At 52.3% G+C, this 24,159-nt stretch overlaps 3 protein-coding genes across 3 annotated transcripts; 2 read left to right on the forward strand and 1 right to left on the reverse strand.

Moving 5' to 3' along the window:
• The first annotated feature begins 320 nt into the window (after positions 1 to 320).
• POMGNT1 (protein O-linked mannose N-acetylglucosaminyltransferase 1 (beta 1,2-)) lies at positions 321 to 9,799 on the forward strand. Its single transcript, XM_049617278.1, has 22 exons — positions 321 to 423; positions 938 to 1,107; positions 1,732 to 1,846; positions 1,998 to 2,116; positions 2,762 to 2,827; positions 2,917 to 3,030; positions 3,852 to 3,969; positions 4,163 to 4,261; positions 4,429 to 4,556; positions 4,911 to 4,981; positions 5,208 to 5,283; positions 5,464 to 5,547; positions 5,637 to 5,678; positions 5,891 to 5,949; positions 6,289 to 6,361; positions 6,450 to 6,578; positions 6,663 to 6,788; positions 7,995 to 8,059; positions 8,254 to 8,298; positions 8,530 to 8,665; positions 8,930 to 9,039; positions 9,139 to 9,799. The coding sequence occupies exons 2-22, from the start codon at positions 988 to 990 to the stop codon at positions 9,224 to 9,226; spliced, it is 1,983 nt and encodes a 660-aa protein (XP_049473235.1). The 5' UTR covers positions 321 to 423; positions 938 to 987; the 3' UTR covers positions 9,227 to 9,799.
• A 2,916-nt stretch (positions 9,800 to 12,715) lies between these two features.
• Positions 12,716 to 17,729, reverse strand: TSPAN1 (tetraspanin 1). Its single transcript, XM_049617279.1, has 8 exons — positions 17,475 to 17,729; positions 16,965 to 17,029; positions 14,302 to 14,508; positions 14,020 to 14,094; positions 13,805 to 13,903; positions 13,570 to 13,725; positions 13,386 to 13,469; positions 12,716 to 13,202 (listed from the first exon to the last, which is right to left on the reverse strand). The coding sequence occupies exons 2-8, from the start codon at positions 17,019 to 17,021 to the stop codon at positions 13,155 to 13,157; spliced, it is 726 nt and encodes a 241-aa protein (XP_049473236.1). The 5' UTR covers positions 17,022 to 17,029; positions 17,475 to 17,729; the 3' UTR covers positions 12,716 to 13,154.
• Positions 17,730 to 21,235: 3,506 nt separating this feature from the next.
• On the forward strand, positions 21,236 to 21,972 carry P3R3URF (PIK3R3 upstream open reading frame). Its single transcript, XM_049618682.1, has 2 exons — positions 21,236 to 21,542; positions 21,826 to 21,972. Exons 1-2 carry the CDS (start codon positions 21,296 to 21,298, stop codon positions 21,867 to 21,869), a joined length of 291 nt encoding a protein of 96 aa, XP_049474639.1. The 5' UTR covers positions 21,236 to 21,295; the 3' UTR covers positions 21,870 to 21,972.
• Positions 21,973 to 24,159: the final 2,187 nt, after the last annotated feature.

Raw genomic sequence — 24,159 nt, forward strand, 5'->3', positions numbered from 1 at the left:
AGGTAGCTGTGTCCGAGGCCTGTAGGCCCTATGACCCTGGAATCCCGAGTGGTCTAGTCCAAAGCTCTAGGACTCCGACTTTAATCCAGTTTGCCATCGGCGATGCTGGGGACCAAGACATCGGGAGTGGGGGGGGGGGGGGGGGGGATCTGCTCTTCCCCAGCAGCCACCCCGCCCGCTGGTTGCGAGCCAGGGGCTGCTGAGTATTCCCGGCACTCGCGGGCTGCTGACACTCGTCGCCGCCGCCCTAAGCGCCGCCCGCCGCCCTCTCACCCCGCGGCGGCGGCGGCGGAAGCGGGGAGGCGGGCCGGGCCGGGCCGGGGCGGGGCCGCGAACGGCATGGAGGAGGCGGAGGCCGCGGCGCGCCGGGCCGAGCAGTGCGGGCCCGAGAGGGGCCCGAGTGGGGCCCGGGCCCCCTGAGCCGTGAGTGCCTCTGGGCAAGAGTCCGGGAGGGGTGGCGCGGCCGGGGCAGGTCTCCCGAGTCCTCAGGCGGCCCGAGCCCTGGGAGGAGAAGAATGGGGCCAGATAGGAGAGGGCGAGGGCGCAAGGGGGTGGAGGATTGGGGGCTGGGGAAGGGGGTTGTCTCCGCCCTTTGCCCATAACAGGACTAGGAAGACCTGGAGCTTGGCCCTTTTAGGAGCTGATAAACCTCGAGAGCCGATTATTTGGCCCCTTCTCCGGCGCGGGGGGCGGGGGGGGGGGGGGGGGGGGAAGGTCCCCGAGCAGCTGTGTCAGTTACCCCAGCCCCAGGGGGAGTTTCCAGGTGATCTGACCCCTCTGAAGGTTTCCTCTCCAGAGAAGTTGAGCCACTTTTCTCAGGTCACACAGCGTGGATGTCTTCAGAGAAGCGTTGCTGGGAGGTCCTCCCTGGTCTCCCTAGAAGGCATCAGACTTTGGGAGGAACACCTTACTCCATGTGACCCTCTGGTCTTCTCAGATTCCTGAAGGCATGGGTTGGCCAGGACAGTGGTGACTCCCCAGTCCGGCATGGATGACTGGAAGCCCAGCTCCCTCATCAAGCCCTTTGGGGCTCGGAAGAAACGGAGCTGGTATCTTACCTGGAAGTATAAACTGACCAACCAGCGGGCCCTGCGGAGATTCTGTCAGGTATAGAAATGTACCAAACCTCCTAGGGGCTCCCTCCCAGCTTTACCCTAGCCTAGACTATTGGCACTGGGACTTACCTTGGCTACCCCCAACCCTGGAAAGGGGCGGCAGGTTCCTAGAGAGGAAACCTCTTTGTGTCACGTCGCTACGAGGTGGTGGTATGGGCCCAGAGTTCTAGAATCAGAACCCAAGTACAACCTCCTAGGCTTCTGACAAAAACCTGAAGTCTAATCAGGAAGGCTTTGCCCAGGGGTACACACACCTGTCAGGCAGTCAGAGCTAAGACCCAGGTCTTCTGATCCCCAGCTTGGTTCTCTGGGACTGGCTCCATCTCTAGGAACTAATTGTGGAGGGGACCAAGGAAATCAGGGCCTCAAATGGAAGAATACAGGAGCTCTGGGTAGGAAGGGCCCTGATGAAGAGAGAAGGGTCAGGGGTGGTTCCCAGGAGGAGGTGGTTGTGAAACTGGACCCTGGCTGGGGGGAGTAGAACTGGGTGGACAGAGGGACAAGAGGCCCCAGGATCTCCCTGTGTCCTCACTGCAGCCAGGGCCCTCCTTTCAGGAAGACCCTCAATGATCTGGAGGGGGTGCCCCTCTTTAGTCATCCCTACCGCTCCTCTCAGACAGGGGCAGTGCTTTTCCTACTGGTGACCGTCATTGTCAACATCAAGTTGATCCTGGACACGCGTCGAGCAATCAGTGAGGCCAATGGAGACTCGGAGCCAGAACAAGACTATGGTGGGGCCAGGCTGAGGATGGGATTGGCTGTTGAGGTGGAGTGGTGGTGGGGGAGGGGTCCCCCGGGATCTCACAGCTGAAATGGTAGGCAGATCCCAAGGGATGAGATGCTGCTGGAAAGACCATCTCCCTGACCTTTGCACCTCTACAGATGAGGCCCTGGGCCGATTAGAGCCGTCACGGCGCAGGGGCAGTGGTCCCCGACGGGTTCTGGATGTGGAGGTGTACTCAAGCCGCAGCAAAGTATATGTAGCTGTGGATGGCACTACGGTAAGTGGGCCAGTGTCGGGTGTACAGTCATTGTATTCTACTCAGGGTGTGGGTCCGTGGCTCTGGGATCCACTGCCTAAGTGGGTACTGCATCTCTGCCACTTTCAAACTATGTGGCTCTGGAGGCCTCAGTTCCTTATCTAAAGGCTGGGACTAATGATTTCTCCTTGTCAGGATTAAAAGAAAAGTATGTGAAATGTGTTGCATGTAGTGGAATATTATGCAAAGTGATCGTTAGTATCAGTAGGTAGATAATTCATTGACTTATCCCATAACTGCTTTCTGGTCCCTTTGACCTCAGCCTAGTTCCAGGCATTGGGGACCTAGAGGTAATCAGAGCTGGCCCCAGTTCGAGGGGCTTAATCTGATGGATTATAATATCTCCAGCACGAGGAAGAGATGTTAGGGCTCTAAGAGTCTGAAAGCCGTAGAGAGGAGGGTTCTAGAAAGATCTGATCTCTCTAATGGATAACTTAAGGAGGTTTTCTGGAAGAGGTGGCATTCAGGCTGGGTCAGAAAAGAACTGTTAACAGAGGCATAGGCAGGAGGAGAGGTTTCATGCAGCTGATTTTTTAAATTCCCATAAGACAGAGAGACCTTGAATGCCACCATGAAGAGTTGGATTTTGTCTCTGCCACTCTGTAGGTGCTGGAGGACGAGGCTCGGGAGCAAGGCCGGGGCATCCATGTCATCGTTCTCAACCAGGCCACGGTGAGGTTCTAGGGGTGGGGGACCTGGAGGGCTGAAGCTGAGCCCACCTTGCTGGTGACATTAACTCATGAGAGGTATGTCCCTGCCAGGGCCATGTGATGGCAAAGCGTGTGTTTGACACATACTCACCTCATGAGGATGAGGCCATGGTGCTGTTCCTCAACATGGTGGCACCTGGCCGAGTGCTCATCTGCACTGTCAAGGTCAGTGACTCTGCCCTGGTCCTTCTCCCAATGCCCCCAATTCCAACTTTGCTCATGGCCCTGGGTTCTATACCCCTCATAAAGCATAGTGGGAAGAACCTCTGGAGGAAGGTAATACAGGTTCCAATCTTAGCCTTGTCATTTTTATTTAGCAAATAGTTATTGAGCAACTACTGCATGCCAGGCACTGATCTGGGTGCTAGAGCTACAATCAGAAGCAACCTTTATGGAGCTTACATTCTGCGGGGCAAGATCAACAACAAAAAAGCCAGATAAACGTGTGATGTCAGGAAATGATAACTTACTGAAGATAGTGAAGCAGGGAAGACAGAATAATGGGTGATGCATTTTAGAAAGGGAAGGTGTCTGTTAAGTGACATGTGAACAGAAAGCTGGAGGAAGTAAGGAGAGGGCCAGGTGGCTATCTGGAGGAAGAGTGTTCTAGAGAAGAAGATTGACGAGTGCAAAGGCCCTGAAGTGGGAAGGTGCTTAGCATGCTTGAGGAATTGCAGGGATGCCAGTGGAGCTGGAGCAAACTAAGGGAGGGGAGGGGAGTGGTGGGAAAAGAGCAGAGAGATGCAGATTGTATGGGATCGTGGTAAGGATTTACTAGCATGGCCGTCTTGGATAATTCTCAGAATCTCTGTAAACCTTCAGTTTTCTTAACTGTGGTTACTATCCTCAGAGGGTTGTTGGGATAATTTAACGAGCTAATTTAAATAAAAGGTTTTGTGTGATGCTTGACACATAGCGAGTGCTCCATGAAGCCAGGTCACCCAGAACCATGGCAGGCAGGCTGACCACTTTCTCTGGTCTCCCAGGACGAGGGCTCCTTCCACCTCAAGGACACGGCCAAGGCTCTGCTGAGGAGCCTGGGCAGTCAGGCTGGCCCTGCCCTGGGCTGGAGGGACACTTGGGCCTTCGTGGGACGGAAAGGAGGTACCGGCACCATGGGCCATCCACCCTAAAGTATCACGGGTCTGGAAGGAACAGAACACCAAGAGATGGGGTGGGGTTGGGGGCAAATAAGAGCCAGAAGTGGTGGGCTGGATGAAAGTGGGCAGAGAGTTGGGAAGAAGCTTTCAAACTGGAGCCTGGGCCCCCATTGCCCCTCATTCCTGCCCCCTGCTAGGTCCTGTCCTTGGGGAGAAACATTCTAAGTCACCTGCCCTCTCCTCCTGGGGGGACCCAGTCCTGCTGAAGACAGATGTGCCGCTGAGCTCAGCTGAAGGTGGGGTTAGTGGGGTCTGGGCTCCAGGGCAGTGCCTGGGCTGGAGGTGGGGATTTGGGTCCTCTTAATGGAGCTTTATTCTCTTGACTGAGTGCCTGGGGTTTTGTAAACCACACTGGTCTTCTGCCCCTACATGCCTCATCCTGTTGACCCCATCCCTCCCTCAGAGGCTGAGTGCCACTGGGCAGACACAGAGCTGAACCGTCGCCGCCGGCGCTTCTGCAGCAAAGTTGAAGGCTATGGGAGTGTGTGCAGCTGCAAGGACCCCACACCCATCGAGTTCAGCCCTGACCCAGTGAGTGCAGCCTTAGACAGTGAGGCTTGGACTCCTTCTCAACTTGGCCAGAGGCCCTAGGAAAGAGCCAGGTTGGGCTTTCCCTACCTCAGTCTGAGAGGGAACCAGGACCTGAGGATCTGTGCTGAGCTCTGAAAGACGGGGGGGCATCCTGTTGGGGGGAAGAGTAGGCCATGTGAACAAAGGCCTGGAGTTGGATGTGGGTTGAGTGTATGGGAGGGCCAGGACAGGGAGACCCTCTGCCTTTTCCCTCTCTACTCTGGAGTCGCCTTCTCCCCAAAGAACTCTTCCCTAGGTGGGCATCCCAATGTGAAGAGGGAGTGAGGCAAGAACTAAAAGCTGTTTCTCCCTCAGCTCCCAGACAACAAGGTCCTTAATGTGCCTGTGGCTGTGATTGCAGGGAACCGGCCCAATTACTTGTACAGGTGAGCCTGGGAGTGGGCTGTATCCAGCACTGAACAGGAGGGTGCTTAGCAAGTGGGACCCTCAAGCTTATCTGCCTGCAGGAGGAACTCTTGAGGTGGGCAGAAAGGCAACAGATTCTAGGCCCATTCACCCATGTGGGTGAACAGGGGGATGTGGACCCATCTATAAGCACAGGGGAACCCAGAGTTGGGTGACAGAGACCTAACCCATCCCTGGGCTCCCCAGGATGCTGCGCTCTCTACTCTCAGCCCAGGGGGTGTCTCCCCAGATGATAACGGTTTTCATCGATGGCTACTATGAGGTGAGTGGGGTTTGGGGGCTATGGGAAGAGCAGAGCTCAGGGCCGTGGGTGCTGAGTAGCAATGATCACAAGAGACGGCCGAGGCAAGGGCTGTGAAATGTGAATGGTTTGGCATGGTGGAGCCTGCAAGGTGGGCAGGGGGAGGTGGCTCACATGGTGACCAGTGGCCATGCCTTCTAGGAGCCAATGGATGTGGTGGCCCTGTTTGGTCTAAGGGGCATCCAGCACACTCCTATCAGCATCAAGAATGCCCGTGTGTCTCAGGTACTGCCTAGGCAAGGATGGAAGGGGCAGACACCTGACCCTGCCATCCACCCCAAAGCTCACGTGCCCTCTTTCCGCTCCCCACCCAGCACTACAAAGCCAGCCTCACTGCCACTTTCAACCTGTTTCCGGTGAGTAGTAAGGACAAAGTCCTTGGACCTAGGGAGGAGAAACATGGGTATAAGGTCTGGTCTTATTATATAGCAAGCTCTTCTCCTCTCTGGACCTCAGCTTCCTGATCTGGAAAACAGGGGTAGTGCTGCTTGAGAAATAAGATGGGGGTGGAGGAGGCACAGGATGGGAAAGGCCCCCTTGGGGTCATGCTGTCCCCCTCCCCCTGCAGGAAGCCAGGTTTGCCGTGGTTCTGGAAGAGGACCTGGACATTGCTGTGGACTTTTTCAGGTGAGGGGAGTGCCCTTCCATAAGTACCTCTCCACTCAGCTCCTATAGGCTTCCTTGGGCCTCTTTGCTTAACTGGGTCTCCAGGGAAGAAGACAGTGGGGTGTCTGGGAGAGCTTTCTGAGGGAAATAAGCTTAAAAGTGGGGGGAAAGCCTGCAAAGGTAGGACAGCAGGTGTTGGGGTTGGAGTAGAGAGTAGAAGGATGGGTAGAGACAGTGGGGATTTGGGGAAAGGGACAAGCAGGCATGACTCCTGAGTCCCATCTCTAGCTCCTCCAGCATCACTGTGTGACTGGGTTTGTCCTTGTCCTTCCCTGAACCCTTGGACCCTGCCTGTCTCAGTTTCCTGAGCCAGTCCATCCACCTACTAGAAGAGGATGACAGCCTGTACTGTATCTCTGCCTGGAACGACCAGGTAAGCCAAGTGGCCAGGGGTCCACTGGGGTGTTGGTACAGCACAAGCACCAAGCTGATACCTCCCACCATGACACCCCTGTCCCCAGGGATATGAACACACAGCTGAGGACCCAGCACTGCTGTACCGTGTGGAGACCATGCCTGGCCTGGGCTGGGTGCTCAGGAAGTCCCTGTATAAGGAGGAGCTTGAGCCCAAGTGGCCCACACCGGAAAAGGTGCCCTGGCAGGGTAGGGTGAGTGGGCTGGAGTCCCCTCCCAGCTCCAAACCTCTTAACCATTATAATCTTCCATGCCCCCAGCTCTGGGACTGGGACATGTGGATGCGGATGCCTGAACAACGCCGAGGCCGAGAGTGCATCATCCCTGATGTTTCCAGATCCTACCACTTCGGCATTGTTGGCCTCAACATGAATGGCTACTTCCATGTGAGTGGGAGGCAGGGATATTGTGGAGGTGGGCACAGAATAGTAGATAGAGCAAGAACATGGACTCTAGAGCAGTCCCAGCTCTGCCACTTATTAACTTTGGGGAAAATTCCTTATCTTCATTGGCCTCAGTTTCCTTATTTGTAAAATGAGGATAAAGATACTACCTATCACAAGGGTTCCAGGTTACGAGGCTTAAATGAGTTAATATATGTAAAATGCTTTGAACTGCAAGCATTATATAAGGGTTAGCTCGTATATTTTTTATTATTACTATTCTTAGCACCCGATTGTGGGTGTGGGGAGGGGATTTCTGCCACCAGGCGCTTATGCAGCCCTGGAAGCTTTGCCCTCTCCTGTCCTTGCAAGTGGAGGGGCCCAAGCCTCAGCTCAAAGTGAACAGGGAGGTCCCCAGGCCTCCATGCTTTACATGGCTGTGTCCAAAGGGTTAGGGTTAAGCAAGAGTATGCATTGAGACAGGCCAGCCCAAAGGAACATATGGTCAGCTTAGAACCTCCTAGATTCCAGAAGGACCCTGAAAGATTGGCTTATACAAGACCCTGCTCATCTCCCAGAGAGGGGCAGGCATTGACACTTTCAGTAACTTGGTCTTAGCACTTTCCTCCGTTTCAGCTCAGCCTGGCCTTTTGCCCTCTGGTCCCCACAGGGCCTGCTTCTGGCTTCTGTGGCTCTACAACAGCAGACCCGGGGAGAACCACTGGGAATAGGGACTAACCCAGGGGTCAGGAGCATGAGCTGCTGGTGTGGGCATGAGGTCTCTAGCAATGGGGGAGCTGAAATTAAAGCTAGTAAGAGCAGGAGCGCCTGGGTGGCTCCATCAGTTAAGCATCTGACTCTTGATTTTGGCTCAAGTCATGATCTCACAGTTTCTTTGAGCCCTGCATTGGGCTCTGCACTCACAGTGCAGAGCCTGCTTGAGATTCTCCCTCTCTCTCTGCCCCTCCCCTGTTCACAGTCTTTCTCTCTCTCAAAATAAATAAATAAACTTAAAAAAAAAAAAAAAAAGGCTATGAGAGCCGGCCAAGGATGCTACAAAGAGGAGGATAGGGAAGATAGAGGGAAATTAGGGGGACCTCTGTGGGTCCAGGACTTCATCTGTGGGCCTTGTGGCTACGTGGTGGGTCAATGGGCGGGTGTGGGCCTGACAGTGTAATGCCCTGATGTTCACCCTCACACCCACTTTAGGAGGCCTACTTCAAGAAGCACAAGTTCAACACGGTTCCAGGTGTCCAGCTCAGGAACGTGGACAGGTCAGGGATGGGGACAGAGCAGAGGGGAGGATATCTAGGAGCCTTGATGACCAATCCCCAATATTCCCCTCCAACCCTGGGGCCTGCTGTTTACCCCAGGCTTGCTGCCACCCAATTCCCATGTAATCCCTTGCCTTGCCCCTGGAACCTGAGGGGTTACCCCTTCCCCTGACCCATTTTTCCTTCTCCTTCAGTCTGAAGAAGGAAGCTTATGAAGCAGAAATTCACAGGCTGCTCAGGTATGGCCTATGGCAGTAGGGATATATGGCAGGGAGTGAGGAGGCAAATACTGGGGGTCTTGGCCCCATTATTTTTGGGTCCTGCTGCAAAATGAAAAGCAGGACACCTTGTTGAAAAATTAAGAATTTCAAGACAGCAAGAGCAGAGCTTTAAACTAAGCACAGGGCCTTGTAAAACACACCCATGAAGCAGGCTCTGTCGTGGCCTTTCTCCCCTACCCTCTGCTGCAGCGAAGCTGAGGTTCTGGACCACAGCAAGAACCCTTGTGAAGACTCTTTCCTGCCAGACACAGAGGGCCACACCTATGTGGCCTTCATCCGAATGGAGAAAGATGATGACTTTATCACCTGGACCCAGCTTGCCAAGGTGCCCCACTAACATACCCACCCCAGGCTTACTCCTCCCCACCAGATACAGGGAGCCTTTGTTCTGGAATCTTCTACCTCAGAACCTTCTCTACATCCTCTGGGAACCCCTCTTTCAAACCCTTTGTCCAATTCCATATTCTAGAAGATGCTACCTCTTACAAATTGAGACTGTTGAGGGGCTGGAGGCTGAGCCAAGGGTCCTCAGTGGCCCCTCCCCACAGCTCTCTGACCCTTGCCTCTCACTCTGTCCCACTCCTACCAGTGCCTCCATATCTGGGACCTGGATGTGCGTGGCAACCACCAGGGCCTGTGGAGATTGTTTCGGAAGAAGAATCACTTCCTGGTGGTGGGCGTCCCAGCCTCCCCCTACTCGTGAGTGACTCTTTTCTGCCCTGGGACATGAGAGTCTAGTGGGATTAGCAGGCATAGCTAATTACCTTTTCCCTATACATTTTCAAATTATCTTTCCAGGGTGAAGAAGCCACCATCCATCATCCCAATTTTCCTGGAGCCACCCCCAAAGGAAGAGGGAGCCCCAGGAGCTGCAGAACAGACATGAGACCTCTTCCAGGACCCTGCAGGGCTGGGTACTGTGTACCCCCAGGCAGGCTAGCCCTTCACCCCATCCTGTAGGATTTTGTAGACACTGGCAGGGATTGGGGCTGGTTTGTTTTTAACATGAGACTTAATTACTAACTCAAGGGGAGGCTTCCCCTGCTCCAACGCCCCTGTTCTTGAGTTGGAGGTCTATTTATTTACTTCCTTGTGGGAAGGGGCAGGATAGTACCTGGGAATCATCGGGGTCCCTGGGCAGCTGATCCTGCCCTTTGCACACTCCCTCCTCCCAAGCCTGGCTCAGAATCTAACCTATTTATTGACTGTCCTGAGGACCTTGGGAAAAGGCTGAAGCCTGGAGGGCCTTGATTCCTTTCTTGGCTGGGTGCTGCCCTGAGGGTGGGGCTGGCTCTTACTCAGGAAACTGCTGTGCCCAACCCATGGACAGGCCCTCTGGGGCCCACCTGCTGATGCAGACTCACTCAGAGACCCTCAGACACTGAACCAGGCCTCTTCTCAGCCTCCTCTTTGTCCAGGTTTCCAAAGCTGGATAAGGTGGTCATTGATTAAAAAAGAAAACCTCTGGGGATGTGTTTTATGATGGTGTGACTGTGGGGGGGGGGGGCGGGGGGGGGAAGAGAGAGAGATGGGTAGGAGAGAGAATGGTCATGATGGATAATGAGTTTTCCTTACTGTCCTCCACGGAGTTTAGCTTCCATTTGGCACCATTTGGCCACCAGGGGATGCCCCAGTCTCAAACACCAAGGTTTTTCCCTAAGCTCCACCTTAGGACAGCTGAGCCTGACCTTAGCCTCACTGTACTTGGGGCTGAGCTTACAGAAGCCACCCCAAGCCTCTTCCCATCAGGCAGTTAACCTGCCTAGCTTGTCTGTTTAGGTACCGGTCTCCAGAGATGAAGCAACAGAGCAAAAGGGATACTTGGCGTTAGGGGAGGTGATGGGAGAGCAGGTGAGTCTAAGGGGGTTGGAAAGGAAGTGAGTGAAACAGAACTGGGGTGGCATCATTCAGGAGGCTATGACTGGGCTGAAGATGGAGTTGTAGGAACAAGGATCTGTGGTCCTTAGGGTACTTTTTTTTTTTAATGTTTATTATTTTAAATTTTTTTATGTTTTATTTATTTTTGAGAGAGAGAGAGAGAGCGCATGAGCAGGGGAGGGGCAGAGGGAGAGGGAGACATAGAATCTGAAACAGGCTCCAGGCACTGAGCTGTCAGCACAGAGCCCGACACGGGGCTCAAACCCATGAACCGCAAGATCATGACCTGAGCTGAAATCGGACATTTAACTAACTGAGCCACCCAGGCACCCTTTAATGTTTGTTTATTTTTGAGAGAGAGCGAGAGCAAGCAAGTGGGAGAGGGGCAGAGAGAGATGGAGACAGAGTATCATAAGCAGGCTCTGCATTGATAGCAGAGTGCCTGATGTAAGGCTCAGACTCATGAACTGCAAGATCATGACCTGAGCCAAAGTCAGACACTTAACAAACTGAGCCACCCAGGCGCCCCCCTTTGGGTACTTTGTAAGCAGATTCCATATCTATAAATTTTTCTGGAGAAAAGCTATCAATTTCTTCTTAAAAAAATTTTTTTTAATGTTTTTAATGTTTATTTTTGGGAAAGAGAGAGAGCATAAGTGGGGGAGGGACAGAGAGAGGGAGACACAGAATCTGAAGCAGGCTGCAGGCTCCAGGCTCTGAGCTGTCAGCACAGAGCCCGATGTGGGGCTCGAACTCATGAACCATAAAATCATGACCTGAGCTGAAGTCAGATGCTTAACCAACTGAGCCACCCAGGCACCCCCGTTTCTTCTTATTTTTTAATGTTTATCTTTGAGAAAGCATGAGCAAGGGAGAGGTAGATAGGGGGGAATAAAAGAACTGAAGCAGCTCTGAGCTGACAGCAGCAAACCTGATGTGGGGCTCAAACTTACAAACTGTGAGATCATGATCTGAGCCGAAGTCGGATATTCAACCAACTGAGCCACCCAGATAGCCTGAAAAGCCATCATTTTCATCAGATTCTCACCTAGCCAGTGATCCAAAGAAGTTAGAAAGATCTAACTTAGTCATAGAAGCACCAGGAAATGGATAGGACTGTCTAGAAGGAGTGGATAAGAAAGTCTAAGGCAGGTGGCAGGACATTTAAGGGATCTAGTGTAGACCACACCTCTTGAGATGGGTCAGCCTGCAGAGTCTGTTCAAGGTAAGTGGTGAGTGCCTTATGTAGAGCCTTGGCCAGGGAGGCAGGAACTGACTAGAACTCCTGCCCTTTTATCAGCTCTACCACTCCCTCCACCATGGCACAGGTGCTCCGACATTTCTCGCCACCCTGACGCCTTCAGTGTTTGCTGGAGCTAGAGATAGTGCTTGAGGTGCCACAACAGTCAAGTTGAGGAGCAGTTAGCTCACGAGGTGGTGGAGGCCCGCCCTGGGCAAACAAATCCCCTGCAGCCTCCATGTAGGTACCTGGGGAAGGGTGGTGTGTGAGAGATGGTAAGGTTGTGAAGGTGGGGAGAGGGACTAGTTGCTCTCCCTGCCCAGCCCCCCAGCAGGCTCCTGATCTGGACCTGGGACTAGCTCTCAGGCACTGTGTGGTTCTGTCCAGGTTGCTGTTCCTTCGTGGGCTCAGCAAGGGGTAATAGTTCTGGACTGCCCTAGGAAAACCAGGTAGGGAGTAAGGAGGACTGGTTTGCTAGTCTGGGTTTTGCTGGCTGTAGCCTCCCTCCTTAGTGTTGTCCGTCCTGGTTCAGCAGCAATCAGATCTATGTCTGGGATATTCTGGCCTTCAGGTAAATTGGACTCCACATCAGCCAGGACCCCACCAGACTCTGGAGTCAGACAGTCTGGGCCCAAGTCAAGGCTCAGCCCTTCAGGGAAGGTTGTGGACGTGGAACAAGTCACTTGGCCTTTCTAGGCACAGTTTCTAGAGCTTGGGGGTGGTTAAGATTAAGAGATCAGATCTGTAGAGTCCCAGAGGCAAGCCAAGACCAAAATAAACAAAGTTCTTTCTAAAATCCCCAAGGCAAGGACAGGTATGGGCTTTGCCTGAGTGAGAAGGGTAGGCAGCTTGGATCCTCTGATGGGGGCTTCTGGAGGGATTCCAGAGCCTAAGAAGTGACCCTCCCATTGCCTTGGCAGTATTTCTTGTCTCTCCACCCCCACCTGGGCACAGGCTTGTTATTTTCATAGCTTTCCAGTCCACTGCCCCCACCCAGGAGGGGGTAGTTTCAGGCCAAAGTCCTCCGACATTATGGGAAGGCAGACTGGCCCAGCCCCCAGTTCCTCCCCGAGTGCCCTCTTGGTCATCCCTGTTAGGCTCCCTCCCAGGCCTGGAATCCAAATGAACGGGGAAAATAGGCATCTACCTCCACCCTTGTGACCTTTCCAGGGGCCTTCTGAGTCACCAGCCCCATAGGAATCTGAGGCCAAGTGAGGCAAGATGGGCCTGCCTCTCCAAGGATACGCGAAAAGAGTTCCAAACAGAGACATTTTAATTGGGTTATGAGTTCTGAAGAGCCTTCTACACATCCGCCTGGTGACTGCTGATTTTGCATGTGCCCATGTTTTAGGGTGCCTTTCTCTCATCCTGCAGCGGGGCTGCTGGGATCACTGAGAGCCCCGTTGGCTTGAAAGGGTGTCAAGGGTTTAAGGGACAGACTGGAAGTATGGGCAGGAGAACTGACTGCCTTAGAGGTTCTGACCCCAACCCCACCATTGAAAGGAAAACTCAGGCACAGCTGGAAGGGGGTGGTCCCCTATTTGGCCCCAAGTCCAGAGCAGCAAGGCTGGGCCCACTCTGGCCCAAATGAAACTGTTAGATCCTGTCCTCAGCCCAAGCACTGCCGCTTGACAGTGCCAGGATGCCTCTTCCCAGTTCTTATGTGGCAGCAGCAGTGGCGGAGGCAGAAGCAGACTTACTTCAAATTGCAGTACAGATACATGGACACGATCATGGCTGACAGCTGGTGGGAAAGGAATAGGTAGAGATGAGGGATATGATCAGGGTCCTTACGCTTCAGTCTCCTGCCTCCCAGACACTCTACATGAAGCTCTGTTAGAAGTCTGTCTCCTGCAAGGCCTCCAAGATGGGTCAAGCACCCTGATCCAGTGGGGATATCCTGCCCCAACCTCCTCATGCCCCTTACCTCCAAGCCCCCAATTCCAGCTGCCACAGCACCCACAGTGACTGCGTTGGTTCGGATGTCATACAGAAGCTGATTGAAGCAGCCCTTGGGGGAGGGAAGAGAGGGGCTATAGTCAGCAGCTGCACCCCTCCCTCATTCAGCACTTTGAGGACATTAAAGCAGCCCCCAACCTTCCATATCACACCTGTACAATGTTGTCATCAGCCTTCTCCTTGGTGCAGGGTTCTGTGGCTGTGCCATTGCCATCGTCAAGGCAACAGTATGGGGGAAAGGTATGGTTCTTCATGAAGTAGGGAGAGCCCTCAAAATCCGTGTAGTTGTTAAAGCCACAGCACTTGAGCTGGAAATGAGGAGGGAAGGGTGGTCAGTGGGGCCTCGTTTTTTCTCCCCACTCCAAAATCTCCCCCAGCCCACCTTACCCCTGCCATGGTGGTGTTCCACACTTGGGTGAAGTCCTTCTGAGAACCATAGTCTTTCTTGATGGTAGGCACTACCAGCAACGTCAGGAAGTGCTCAGCCTGGATGGGCCAGGTCAATGCTTAGGGCCTGGTAGGGAAGGTGGCCATTCACAGGCCACAGCCCACTTGCAGGGTTTTTCCCGATCTTTCCCCCTTGCCCCATCCCCACTCCTCACCATGGTGGTATACACCAAGGCAACCACAGCAGCTGCAACCTCAGCGATGAAGATGATGAGGAGGATCAAGAAGAACTGAATGGGGAACAGAGGTCTGAATTTTAGAGACAGTCCCTCCTGCCTCACTTATTGTAACCCACCACCCATTAAAACAAGGCAGTTGCCCCCTCTGCTGAGGCCTCTGGAGTCCAGAGCACGGTTTGGGGATCCCCAGAGCCTGGTGTCAAGGGTGAGGGGGCCCCGGGTCTCGGTTATGGGCCTATGGAGCTGGGTTTGACACACCATCATGAGGGCACACTTGTTCTCAGTCTGAGCACCGTAGCAGCCTAGGAAACCAAGAGCAAAGAGCACAGCACCAGCTGCGATGAGGAAGTAGCCCACGTTGACAAACTGCATGGCACTGGATGACAGCGGCCCGAAGATCTTCAGGAAGGATGACCCATCGACGGACACCCAGATGCCCACTGCCAACAGGGCAACGCCACACAGCTGGGGACAGAGAGGCAGACCGTAAAACAGTGTGGGCAAGCAGCTCCTTACCACGCAGCTGAGTCAGGAAGATGGGAAATGAGAAAGTTTCTCCCTTTATTGGCTAAGGAGTCTTAAAAACTCATCCTGCACGGAGGAAAATATTCTGTAGAGCCAGAAAAATGGGAGCTGGGCCACCCATAGCCAGCACCTATGCAGATATAAATGGGATCAGGGATTCAGAAATATCTACAGGATGGGAGAAGGGCAAGACTTTTCCTCACTGCTGTCAGGGTCAAGCCACATAGCTAGGAGTGAAAACAAGCAGGTGAGGGCAGCAGGGTATCCCCGCCCCCCCCCACCCCATTTCCTTGCAGAGTGAAACGCCTCTGTCTTCTGATAGGTGAAACAGTGGGGTTGTAGCTTGAGCAGGCTCAACAGTCACCATGGCAACAGAGGTGGGGCTGAGGTTTATACCTGCTTCCAACCTTGGAGAGGGACTCTGGGAGAAGGGACACCTACCTTGAGGCCCCATTTGGCCCCTCTCCAGGATCAAACTCCAGGCCTGCCCTTCATCTAACCTAGACCTCTCTTTGCCTCACAGGAAAACTGAGGCACCAGAGGGGGAGTACAGCCAGGGTTTCTTTTAGAGGCTCTCTCTTGCTCAACCCCAAACCTCAGGGGATTCTGAGGCCCAGACTGGGCAGGAGGTACACTGTCCAGACGCCACACCTCTTAGAGCAAAGCCATCCTGATCCAGAGTATTAGCAGATGAATCAGCCTGACATCACCTTGGTGCCCAGCTATAGAAACTGAGGCTAGAACCAGGTGGCAGATTGTGGCTGGATCCCAGGCATGTTTGCCCAAGGACAGAGAGCTGGGCTCCCAGCCTACAAGGGTCAAATTTCAAGGAGGTTGAGACCTGCCCTGCCCTGCCCAGCCTGGCAAAGCCTGACCAACAGAGGCCAGAAACCAAACCGGATTTGCCTTTAACCCCCTCGGACCGGAGCCCCTACTATCTCCATATTGCTGGGATCCCTTTGCCTTCTCCAGATATATGGATAAAGGCTAGTGCCCTGAAGCTAAAAGAAGCCCAAGGCATGGACCATATTGGAGTCAGGTTATTCACCTCTAGCCCAATTTCTCCAAAAATCCATCTACACTTCCTGTCTCTACTTCCTCACTTTTCACTGACTCTAAGCCACTCTAGTGTGGCTCCAAGGTCTGTGGTGCCATGCTGTGCTAAATCTGGTGGACACTTCATGTGCCATGCCCTTCTGATCTCTCTGAGATTGTGCTCTCCTTGATTTCTTTCCACTGCTCTTTCTCTATCTGCTTCCTGGTGGCCGTTTCTCCACATAATCCTTGTAAGTTGGGTTTCTCAGAGGTCACTCTGCCTGAGTGCTCTTACCCACTCAGTGGCTTCACTGACCATTTGTGGTCACATGACTTCCAAATATCCATGTCCAGCTCCAACCAGAGCTGCAGCCCTATTGGGTATGCAGCTGCCTGTGGGACATCCCCCAGGTTGCTCATACCAGAACCACAGACATTACCTCCAAAACCTCTGTCTGCCTTGCCCCCCTTCTGCCCCTTGGCCACCATCTGAGGCCTTTGTCTTTGTCCATCTCTCCCCATCTCCACCACCATCTCCAGGGTTCATGCCTCATTACTCAGCTTCCTCAAACATGCCCTATACAATCTGTTCCTGGTTTTCTGAACAATATCCAATTTCATTGCCTCTGGGTCTTTTTGCATGCTTTACAACCTCCTCACCCAGTGCAAATTCCCAGCCTCACCTATTTCCTCCAGATAGTCTTCTCTGACCAGGGTTCAGGCCCCTCCTGTGGGCTCCCATAGCCCCTCTGCTAAGGCCAGACACAGTACGTTGCCACCGTCTGCCTATCTGCTTTGCTGGATCTGAGATCCTCAAGGGCAGAGAAAGGGCTTGCTCACCTTTCACCCCAGCACTTAGCACAGTCTTAGCACATAAATGTTTGTTGAATGAATAAAGGCTGCTTGAGGTTTGTTGAATGAATAAAGGCTGCTTGAGGCCGACTCTCTGCTCTGAGGTCTTCAGGCATTTCTCCTTTCAGCTGCCTGTCCTACAGAGGCCACTGAATTTCCTTGATCACTAGGTAAGCTTGGGCAAACCTCTCCCTCTCACTGGGCCCCCAGTCCCTATAAAAGGGGACAATCGCTCCTGTTAGCCTACACTGCCCTGCGCTAAATCTGGGCTGAAGCTTCCTGGAAGGGAGGACCTTCTCCTACGCTTCTCCTCCCCAACTTGTGTAGCAGCCAGGCTGCTCCTGAGACCAGGACTTGGCATTTGGGGAGAATTCTGCACCCTATCATAATGGGAAATTTGCACCACAGAGTCTGGACACAGCAGTGTCCTATTTCCCAGCTTGGGCTCTGCTTAGGTTGTGACCCACTCTTATAGGGAGCCCCGAAGAGCCCACAACCCCCATACTTACAAAGATGAGGAAATTGAAGAGGGTCATCATGGTTTTAATGAAGCTGAAGCACTGCATGGTGGCTCCTGAGAGGCAGACAAGGGTGAGTTAGGAATTAGTGCCACGTGCCTCCACTGGCCCCTGGACTGGCTCTGCCATTTGGACCCTGACATAGCAGACTCCAGCATCCAGGACCCATAAATCACCAAAATTCCCCTGAATCTAGACTCTGACACCTCAGGACTTTTCCCAAATCCTCCTGACACCCCTACCTCTTTGTACTGCCCCAGACCTCTACCAGCACCTGACATTCTGAGATACTAACACCCCAGGTTTCCCCGCTGGCGCCCCAAACCTAGCCCCCACACTACAGATTACTTCATGCCCTTCCTTGGCACCACTATGTCCTGGACCTCTCTCCCAACCCAGCCCTAGACTCTTTCCGGACCCTCTCCATTGGCCTCCCAGCTTCCCAAACCTGTTTACAGGTTGATTTCACTTTATAGGATAATCCCTATCCTATACCATCACCTGTTCAGGGCTCTTGGTAGTGAGTTCTGAAAGAAGAATCTGCTGAGGCTCCAGAGGGGACAGGCAACTCCAGGGAATTGCCACTTGAGTGGGCAGGCAGTGAGAAGGGGCTGGCTCTCACACACCACTGCTCACCTGTAGGCGGGGCAGGGCTTTTCAAGGCCTCCTCCTCTGCTTGCCTTCCCGTCTGCCCCACCCAGCAGTCACTCAGCCTCCTCTTGCCCTGCTGCCCCCTGCTGCCTGGAGATCTGTCCCCACAGCCACTGGAGCAGCGGGCCTCGTCGGCCTGGCAACACCAACCGCAGCAACACCTTTCCTGATCTGAAGAAGGAAGAGAAATCTGAGGGTAAACAAGCAGCTCACAGAATTTCTGGGTGCCCTCCACCACCACCGGGCACATATGCTTCTTAGCCCTCATCTGCTGATACATTCATACACCCTGTGTGCTCACAGGCACGCACACCTCTGCCCAAGCTGCCATTTGTATACACACACAGAGATATGTACATAAACACCTACTAGCTCTCGTGAACGTGCACACAAACACATGCAAACACACATACTCTGACCTATGTGTGGACGGATCCCAGCAACTAAGAAACAACAAAGCAACATCTGAGGTACATTCTTAAAGTCTCTCTGTGTTTCTTTGTCTCTGTTTCTCACACACACACACACTCAAGCACATCTATACTTTCAAGGAAATGGCCAAGGTTTAGTAGCTTCTGTCCCCTCTTCTGAGCAGCAAATGACTCCTAGTCCTTTTCCCTCTGCAAAATCTCAGTTTCCCCATCTTTCTCCTCCCTTCTTTCCTCCTTACTCGGCTCCCTTCCCATCCTTTCTCTTGCTCCCCCGCCCTCCGCTGCGATCCAGTATTCTAAGCAATCTGCGTTAAGCACCCTTTTCTTTTCTGCCAGCAGGTGGCACCGTGGTCCCACAAAAACATCACCCCAATTTGAAGGCTCAGCAATCCCGTTCTACAAAAATCCCTCAGGGTTTAATTTGAACTCCTGCCTGCCTCTTTCCGCTGCTGGTCCTACTTTCCACTCTAATGCTGCCGCCCGACATTGAGGTGCTGGGGAAGTTCTGGCCTTGGAATCACTCAGACCAGGTACTCCAATGCTGGTTCTACTGCTTCTTAGCTGTGCAAGCCCAGGGGCATTTCTTAGACTCGTTTATTTTTCTTTTTATTTTTAAAATGTATCTTGAGAGAGAGAGAGGGAGAGGGAAAGCATGGGAGAGGAGCAAAGAGAGAATCACAGGTAGGTTCCATGCTATCAGCGCAGAGCCAGACACGGGGCTTAATACTGTGAGACCATGATCTGAGCCGAAATCAAGAGGTAGACACTTGACCTACTGAGCCACCCAGGCGCCCCTTCTTAGACTCAGTTTCAAGCCTCTGTGTCCTGGTCTGTATAACAGAATAGTTATATAGAGTTTTAAAATAAGATTTTCTCACCACTCTGGGACAAATGAGAATGACCACAGAGTGGGAGGTCAGAGTGGGAAGAATCATCACCAGAGGGGGTATGAGTTGGATGAAGTGGACTTTTAAAATTTTTTTAAAAATTTGAATATAGTTGACACTTTGTTTTGTTTTTTTATAATGGGAAGAGGCAGTGAAGAAACAGGGGAGAGAGGAGGGCTGATGACACTAATAGTTGTATAGATTGTGTTTTAAATGCATTACATATATAGTCTTTTTTCCCCTCTTCACAACCATTCTATGAGATAGATTCTCTTTTATCCCCTTTTTAAATACGGGGAAACAGAGGCACAGGAAGGTTAGGCACTTGCCATGATCACACAGCTCATAAGTGGCAGAGCCAGGATTCAACCCTAGTCAGCCTGGTGCCAGAGTCTGTATCTTAACCACCAAGCAGACTGTCTATATTGATAGAATCTCTGAGAAGGCAGGAAGAGCTGACATCCAGAAAGAGCAGAGGAAGAGGCCTTGGTCTGGGACTTGAGGAAGAAGGCCAAGAGCAAAGTGGGTTTATGGGTGTAGTGGCTAGAAGTTGATGGGAGAAAGGTCCATTTTCTAAGACTGAGGATAGCAAGAGAAGAGGCTAGAGGGGGAGTAGGTAGGTGTGAGGCTGTATAGGGTGGTGCTGAGGACCCTAAAATCTGCTGGCAGGCTCCTGCAGGAAGAGAGAAACAGCAGAGGCTGGGAAGGAGGACTAGAGGTGAAATAGGAGGGAAAGAGATTGTGGAGGGAGAAAGGACAAGTCCATAGTCCCACAACAACTCAGTGCAAGGCCTGGCAGAACCATTGACAACACTGTCACCTACAAGAAAGGAAATAAACCCCGGGTTGACGCAACTTACATCCCCTGGGGACCTAGCTGTTCCTCCACCTGCACTGATTATCCACATGGCTTTCTCTTCCCACTCAAGAAGAATCGGGGCCATGTCACCTCCATCTACATCCCCAGAGCCCAGCACATATGAAGTTGTTAGTGAACATCTCCTGGATGATTAAATGAATAAATGAGTGCAGAACAGCAAGAGTTAACTGTCTGGGCTTTGGGCCCTAGAGCCATCATGGATTTGAACCCCTCCCTGTCTCTAATTGTGTGACCTCACCTAACTGAGCCTCAGTTTCCTTATACAGTCAATCCTCATTATTCATGGCTTCCATATCTGTGAATTTGCCTACTGACTAAAATTCATCTGTAACCCCAAACCAATACTCGTGTCACTTTGGTGGTCATTCATGGACATTTGTAAAAATTTTGAGCTGCCTCATTCTCTTGTTCTCAGCTGAGGTTGAACAAGAGGATACTCTACCTTCTTGTTTCACCTCTTATAATATAAACACATGTTCTTCTTGTGGGCTATTTAGTGTCACATTTTATGCATTTCTGTGTTTTGTTGATGATTTTGCCATTTATCAAATAATGCTGAAGTGTTGTCTAGTGTTGCTAAGCACAAGAAGCCTGTGATGTGCCTTACAGAGGACATATGATATGTCATCCAGGTACAAGCTATAGTGGTGTTGGCTATGAGTTCAATGTTAATGATTCAACAGTATATTTTAAATTAGGTACCTTTTTTTTTTTAAGTTTATTTATTTATTTTGAGAGAGAGAGTGCGCACAAGCTGGGGTGGGGCAGAGAGAGGGAGAGACAGAATCCCAAGCAGGCTCTGAACCATCAGCGCAGAGCCCAATGTGGGGGCTTGAACTCACAAACTGAGATCATGACCCGAGCGGAGCTCAAGAGTCGGGACACTTAACCGACTGTGCCACCCAGGCACCCCTGAATTAGGTGTCTTTAAACAGAAACACATAAAACAAGGTCATGATCTGACTGATCAGTTGACGAAAAAATTGTGACCAGAGACTGGTAGGAATCTAACCCTGTAGATGCATTGGCTCAATTTACTAATGCACTATTTGTGGTGACGACTTTATTAACTACTATGAATAATGAGAATCGACTGTATATGAAATAGGAATAATGATAGAGTTTAAACTTTGTGGGATTAAAGAGATAGTGTTTGTAAAGTAGTCAGTACTGTTTGACACACAGTAAATGCTTAATAAATATTGTTAATATTGTTAATGCGGATAAATGAGAAAGTGAGGGAGTAATTTTCCCCTACTCAGAGTTCCTTTTCCCTAGGGGCCAAGCTGAGGTTTTCTGGCCCTTGGGCTGGACCTGTGGAGAGAATTGTGAGGAAGTCTGACCCATGGGGATGGGCTGGGGACCAGGACCTATAATAAAGAGCACCGCCCTTATGCAGACTCTATGTCATAGAGGCCCCAGCTGCCCTGGCCAGTAGTGCCCTCAGGCACACTACAGAAGCTCCCTGTGCCCATGGGCCCTTCTCAGCTTGCCCGTGCCCCTCGGCCCCGGGGCTTAAGATTCCGCTACCGCAGGCCAGGGATGGGCTGGCCTAGGCCTCGATTTCCCAGGATGTTCAAGTGTAGCCGTAGAAGGTATCGGCAGAAACCCCAAGGCAGAACTCCTACCACTGCAGCCACCAATTTTGCCACCCTGGCCACAGATATCAACAACACTCACACCGTCACCACCACCAGTGTGTGGATCCTTCCACCACCAGGTTAGCCAAGGGCCCTGAGGCAGGGTGGGGGGGTTGGCAAAATAGAGCCATTAGTTTTCCCCCACTTTAGCCCCGCATAGGCATTCTAGGAGGCACACTCTGTGAGAAATACCACCCCAAAAGTATGGTGGGGTCTTGATAGTAGACATCCTAAAGGCTCAGAGCCTTAATGGAGGGCATATTGACTAAAAGCAGAGGGCTTGGGAGACTGTGAATCTAAGAGCAGTAGAGCTTCCAGAACTGCTGTCTTCCTCACACTCTTCCCTTTCCTTCTTCTCCTTAGTTCTCAGACACCTCTGTCAACCTGGCAGCTTTCTGATCTTCTAGAAATGTCCAGAAACTAGTCCAGAAGCTTGGCTGTCTCCGGACCTGCATCTCCTAAGGGCCCTGGGTGGTTAACAGCAGACAAATACAATCAATTCTGCTCCAACTGCCTTACTCCATTCCAAGGTGTTTCCAGATAAATATGCATCAGGGTATGAGGGCAGGGTTGGGGCTGAATGCTCCCAGGGGCGGGCTTTAGTGACAACAGCAGGGATCACAGTTAGGCAATGGAAGGACAGGACAAGGTCGGCAACACACACCATTTCTCCATCTTTGGCCTCAGCTTTTGATCTGCCCTGGGAGGTAGGGATCCTTCCTGCACTGTACAGGGAAAAGGGTCTCCATAGACATCTTGGAAGTTATAGGGAGCCAGATCCTTGAGGAGGGAGGTAGAGGCACAGATCAGAAAGAGATAGGATGAAAGAGATTTCACTACTTGAGTGTAACTCCACGAGTGCTTGAATGTGAGATGTTATGTGGCTCTGTGCCTATGATGGCCAGTGTGCAGAAGTAGCTGTTGGTGTGTGTGTCTGAGTGTGTGTGGAGATGGGAGTCTGAGCAGACATGTGGCTGAGTGTGCCTCTCCAATAGATTGTGACTTTGTGGCCGGCTGTGTGTCGAGGGTAAGGCTACTGGTGTGCCAGACAGAGGCTTCAGCTAAGAGGAATGAAGGTCAGGAGAGAGGGTGAGGGGCAGCCTGAAGGAGGAGAGGGTTGCTTCTGAGGAGGACTGGTCACCTTCAGCCCCCTAGCTGTTCCCCGAGGCCAGTGTTTTCCAGGACTGTCAGCTGAGCTGCGGTGGTTAGGGGTGGGGCAAGACTGAGTTTGAGTCCAGAAAGGGGGAGGGTGTTAAGCACTCTGGCCTGGGGATTTTCCATTTGGATTTCTGAGTGTGTGCCCATGTGTCATCAGGTGTAGCTGCATTTCTGTGGGGTGTATCTCCATGGAATTGTGTCTCAGTGGTGGGAAACGTTGTGAGGGACTCGGTCTCTGAGGTGTCACTTTATGCCTGGGTGTGTGTCCAGGGCTCCCTTCCCTGCGGGGTCGGGGTGAGAGTGAAGTCTGAGAGCTTTGGCCTGGCCTCCTGGGGTTTAAGAAGCCTGTGAGGAAAAAATGAACTGTGTCTGTGTCCTTCCACTCTAAGGCTTGCCGGAGACTGGGACCCTGAGAGGAGGAAGCGGCAGAGAATTCACTGACACATCATGCCCAGACAGTGCTGGCTGGGGTGGGGGGAAGGGGGAGGCAGCAAGGTGGCTGGGCTAGTGCCCAAGATCCACAGAGGGGCCCACACATATAAAGACACATGCCACAGTCCATGAACATATGCAGACATGTAAATATAAGTAGACTCACAGACACACAAAGCAACAAACACAGGTGCATGCAAGTGCATACTTATAAACAGAGATAAACACTGACACTAATGCACATGGCCCTCCCCACATGGCATATGTAACAGCACATACACATGCCTACAAATGAACACACAGATATGCATGCATCTGGACAAGCACATAAGCATATAGATAGAAACATGCAATCACACTCATGCAAACCCAGGCACAGATAGACACCTGCACACGTGCAGACACACTCACCAGACTTCCCTGCCCCTGCAGCCCAGGAACCCAGAAACTTCCCTCCCCTAGCAGAGTGTGTGTGTGTGTGTGTGTGTGTGTGTATGTGTGTGTGTGTGTGTGTGTATGTCCACACTTGTGTCTGTGTGTATCTGTGTCTGTGAGGATGTGTGTGTGTGTGTGAGTGAGGGGGGTGCTGAGCTGTGGGAACCTGATGACATCATCGCTTCTGGCTATTTTTAGCTCCCTCTGCAATGACGGGCTTCTCCTCGGCCCCTCCCCCTCCAGGCTCCCAGAGGCAGCTGCAGCCAGAGGGCACCCACCACTCCAGTCTAGGTGACCCCTAGATGACTGGGTACAGCTCACTCATTCCCACCCCAGCAGGGCTCCCTGGAGGTTGAGAACCCCAGAGGAAGAGGCCTGGGCCATGTGGCAGCCTGGAGCAGGAGCCTGGTTAGGTGAGCACACCCGGCTGGTCTCCAGCCCCTAGGGTGCCTCTGCTTCTGCTTTTCAGTCTGAAACTCTGTCTCAGGCAGTAGTGCCTGCCATGTGCCAGGGAGGGTGCCAAGTTCTGGAGATAGAGCAGTGTGCAAGACAGCAGGAGTTCTTCCTGGTGGGTGTTACAGCTCGGTGGGAGACAGACATTAAACAGACCACACAGGCACGGCACCAAACTGTGGCAAGAACTCTGAACATTAGTAACAAGGGGACTCAGTC

Source organism: Panthera uncia, assembly GCF_023721935.1.
Source record: "Panthera uncia isolate 11264 chromosome C1 unlocalized genomic scaffold, Puncia_PCG_1.0 HiC_scaffold_4, whole genome shotgun sequence".
NCBI lineage: Eukaryota > Metazoa > Chordata > Mammalia > Carnivora > Felidae > Panthera > Panthera uncia.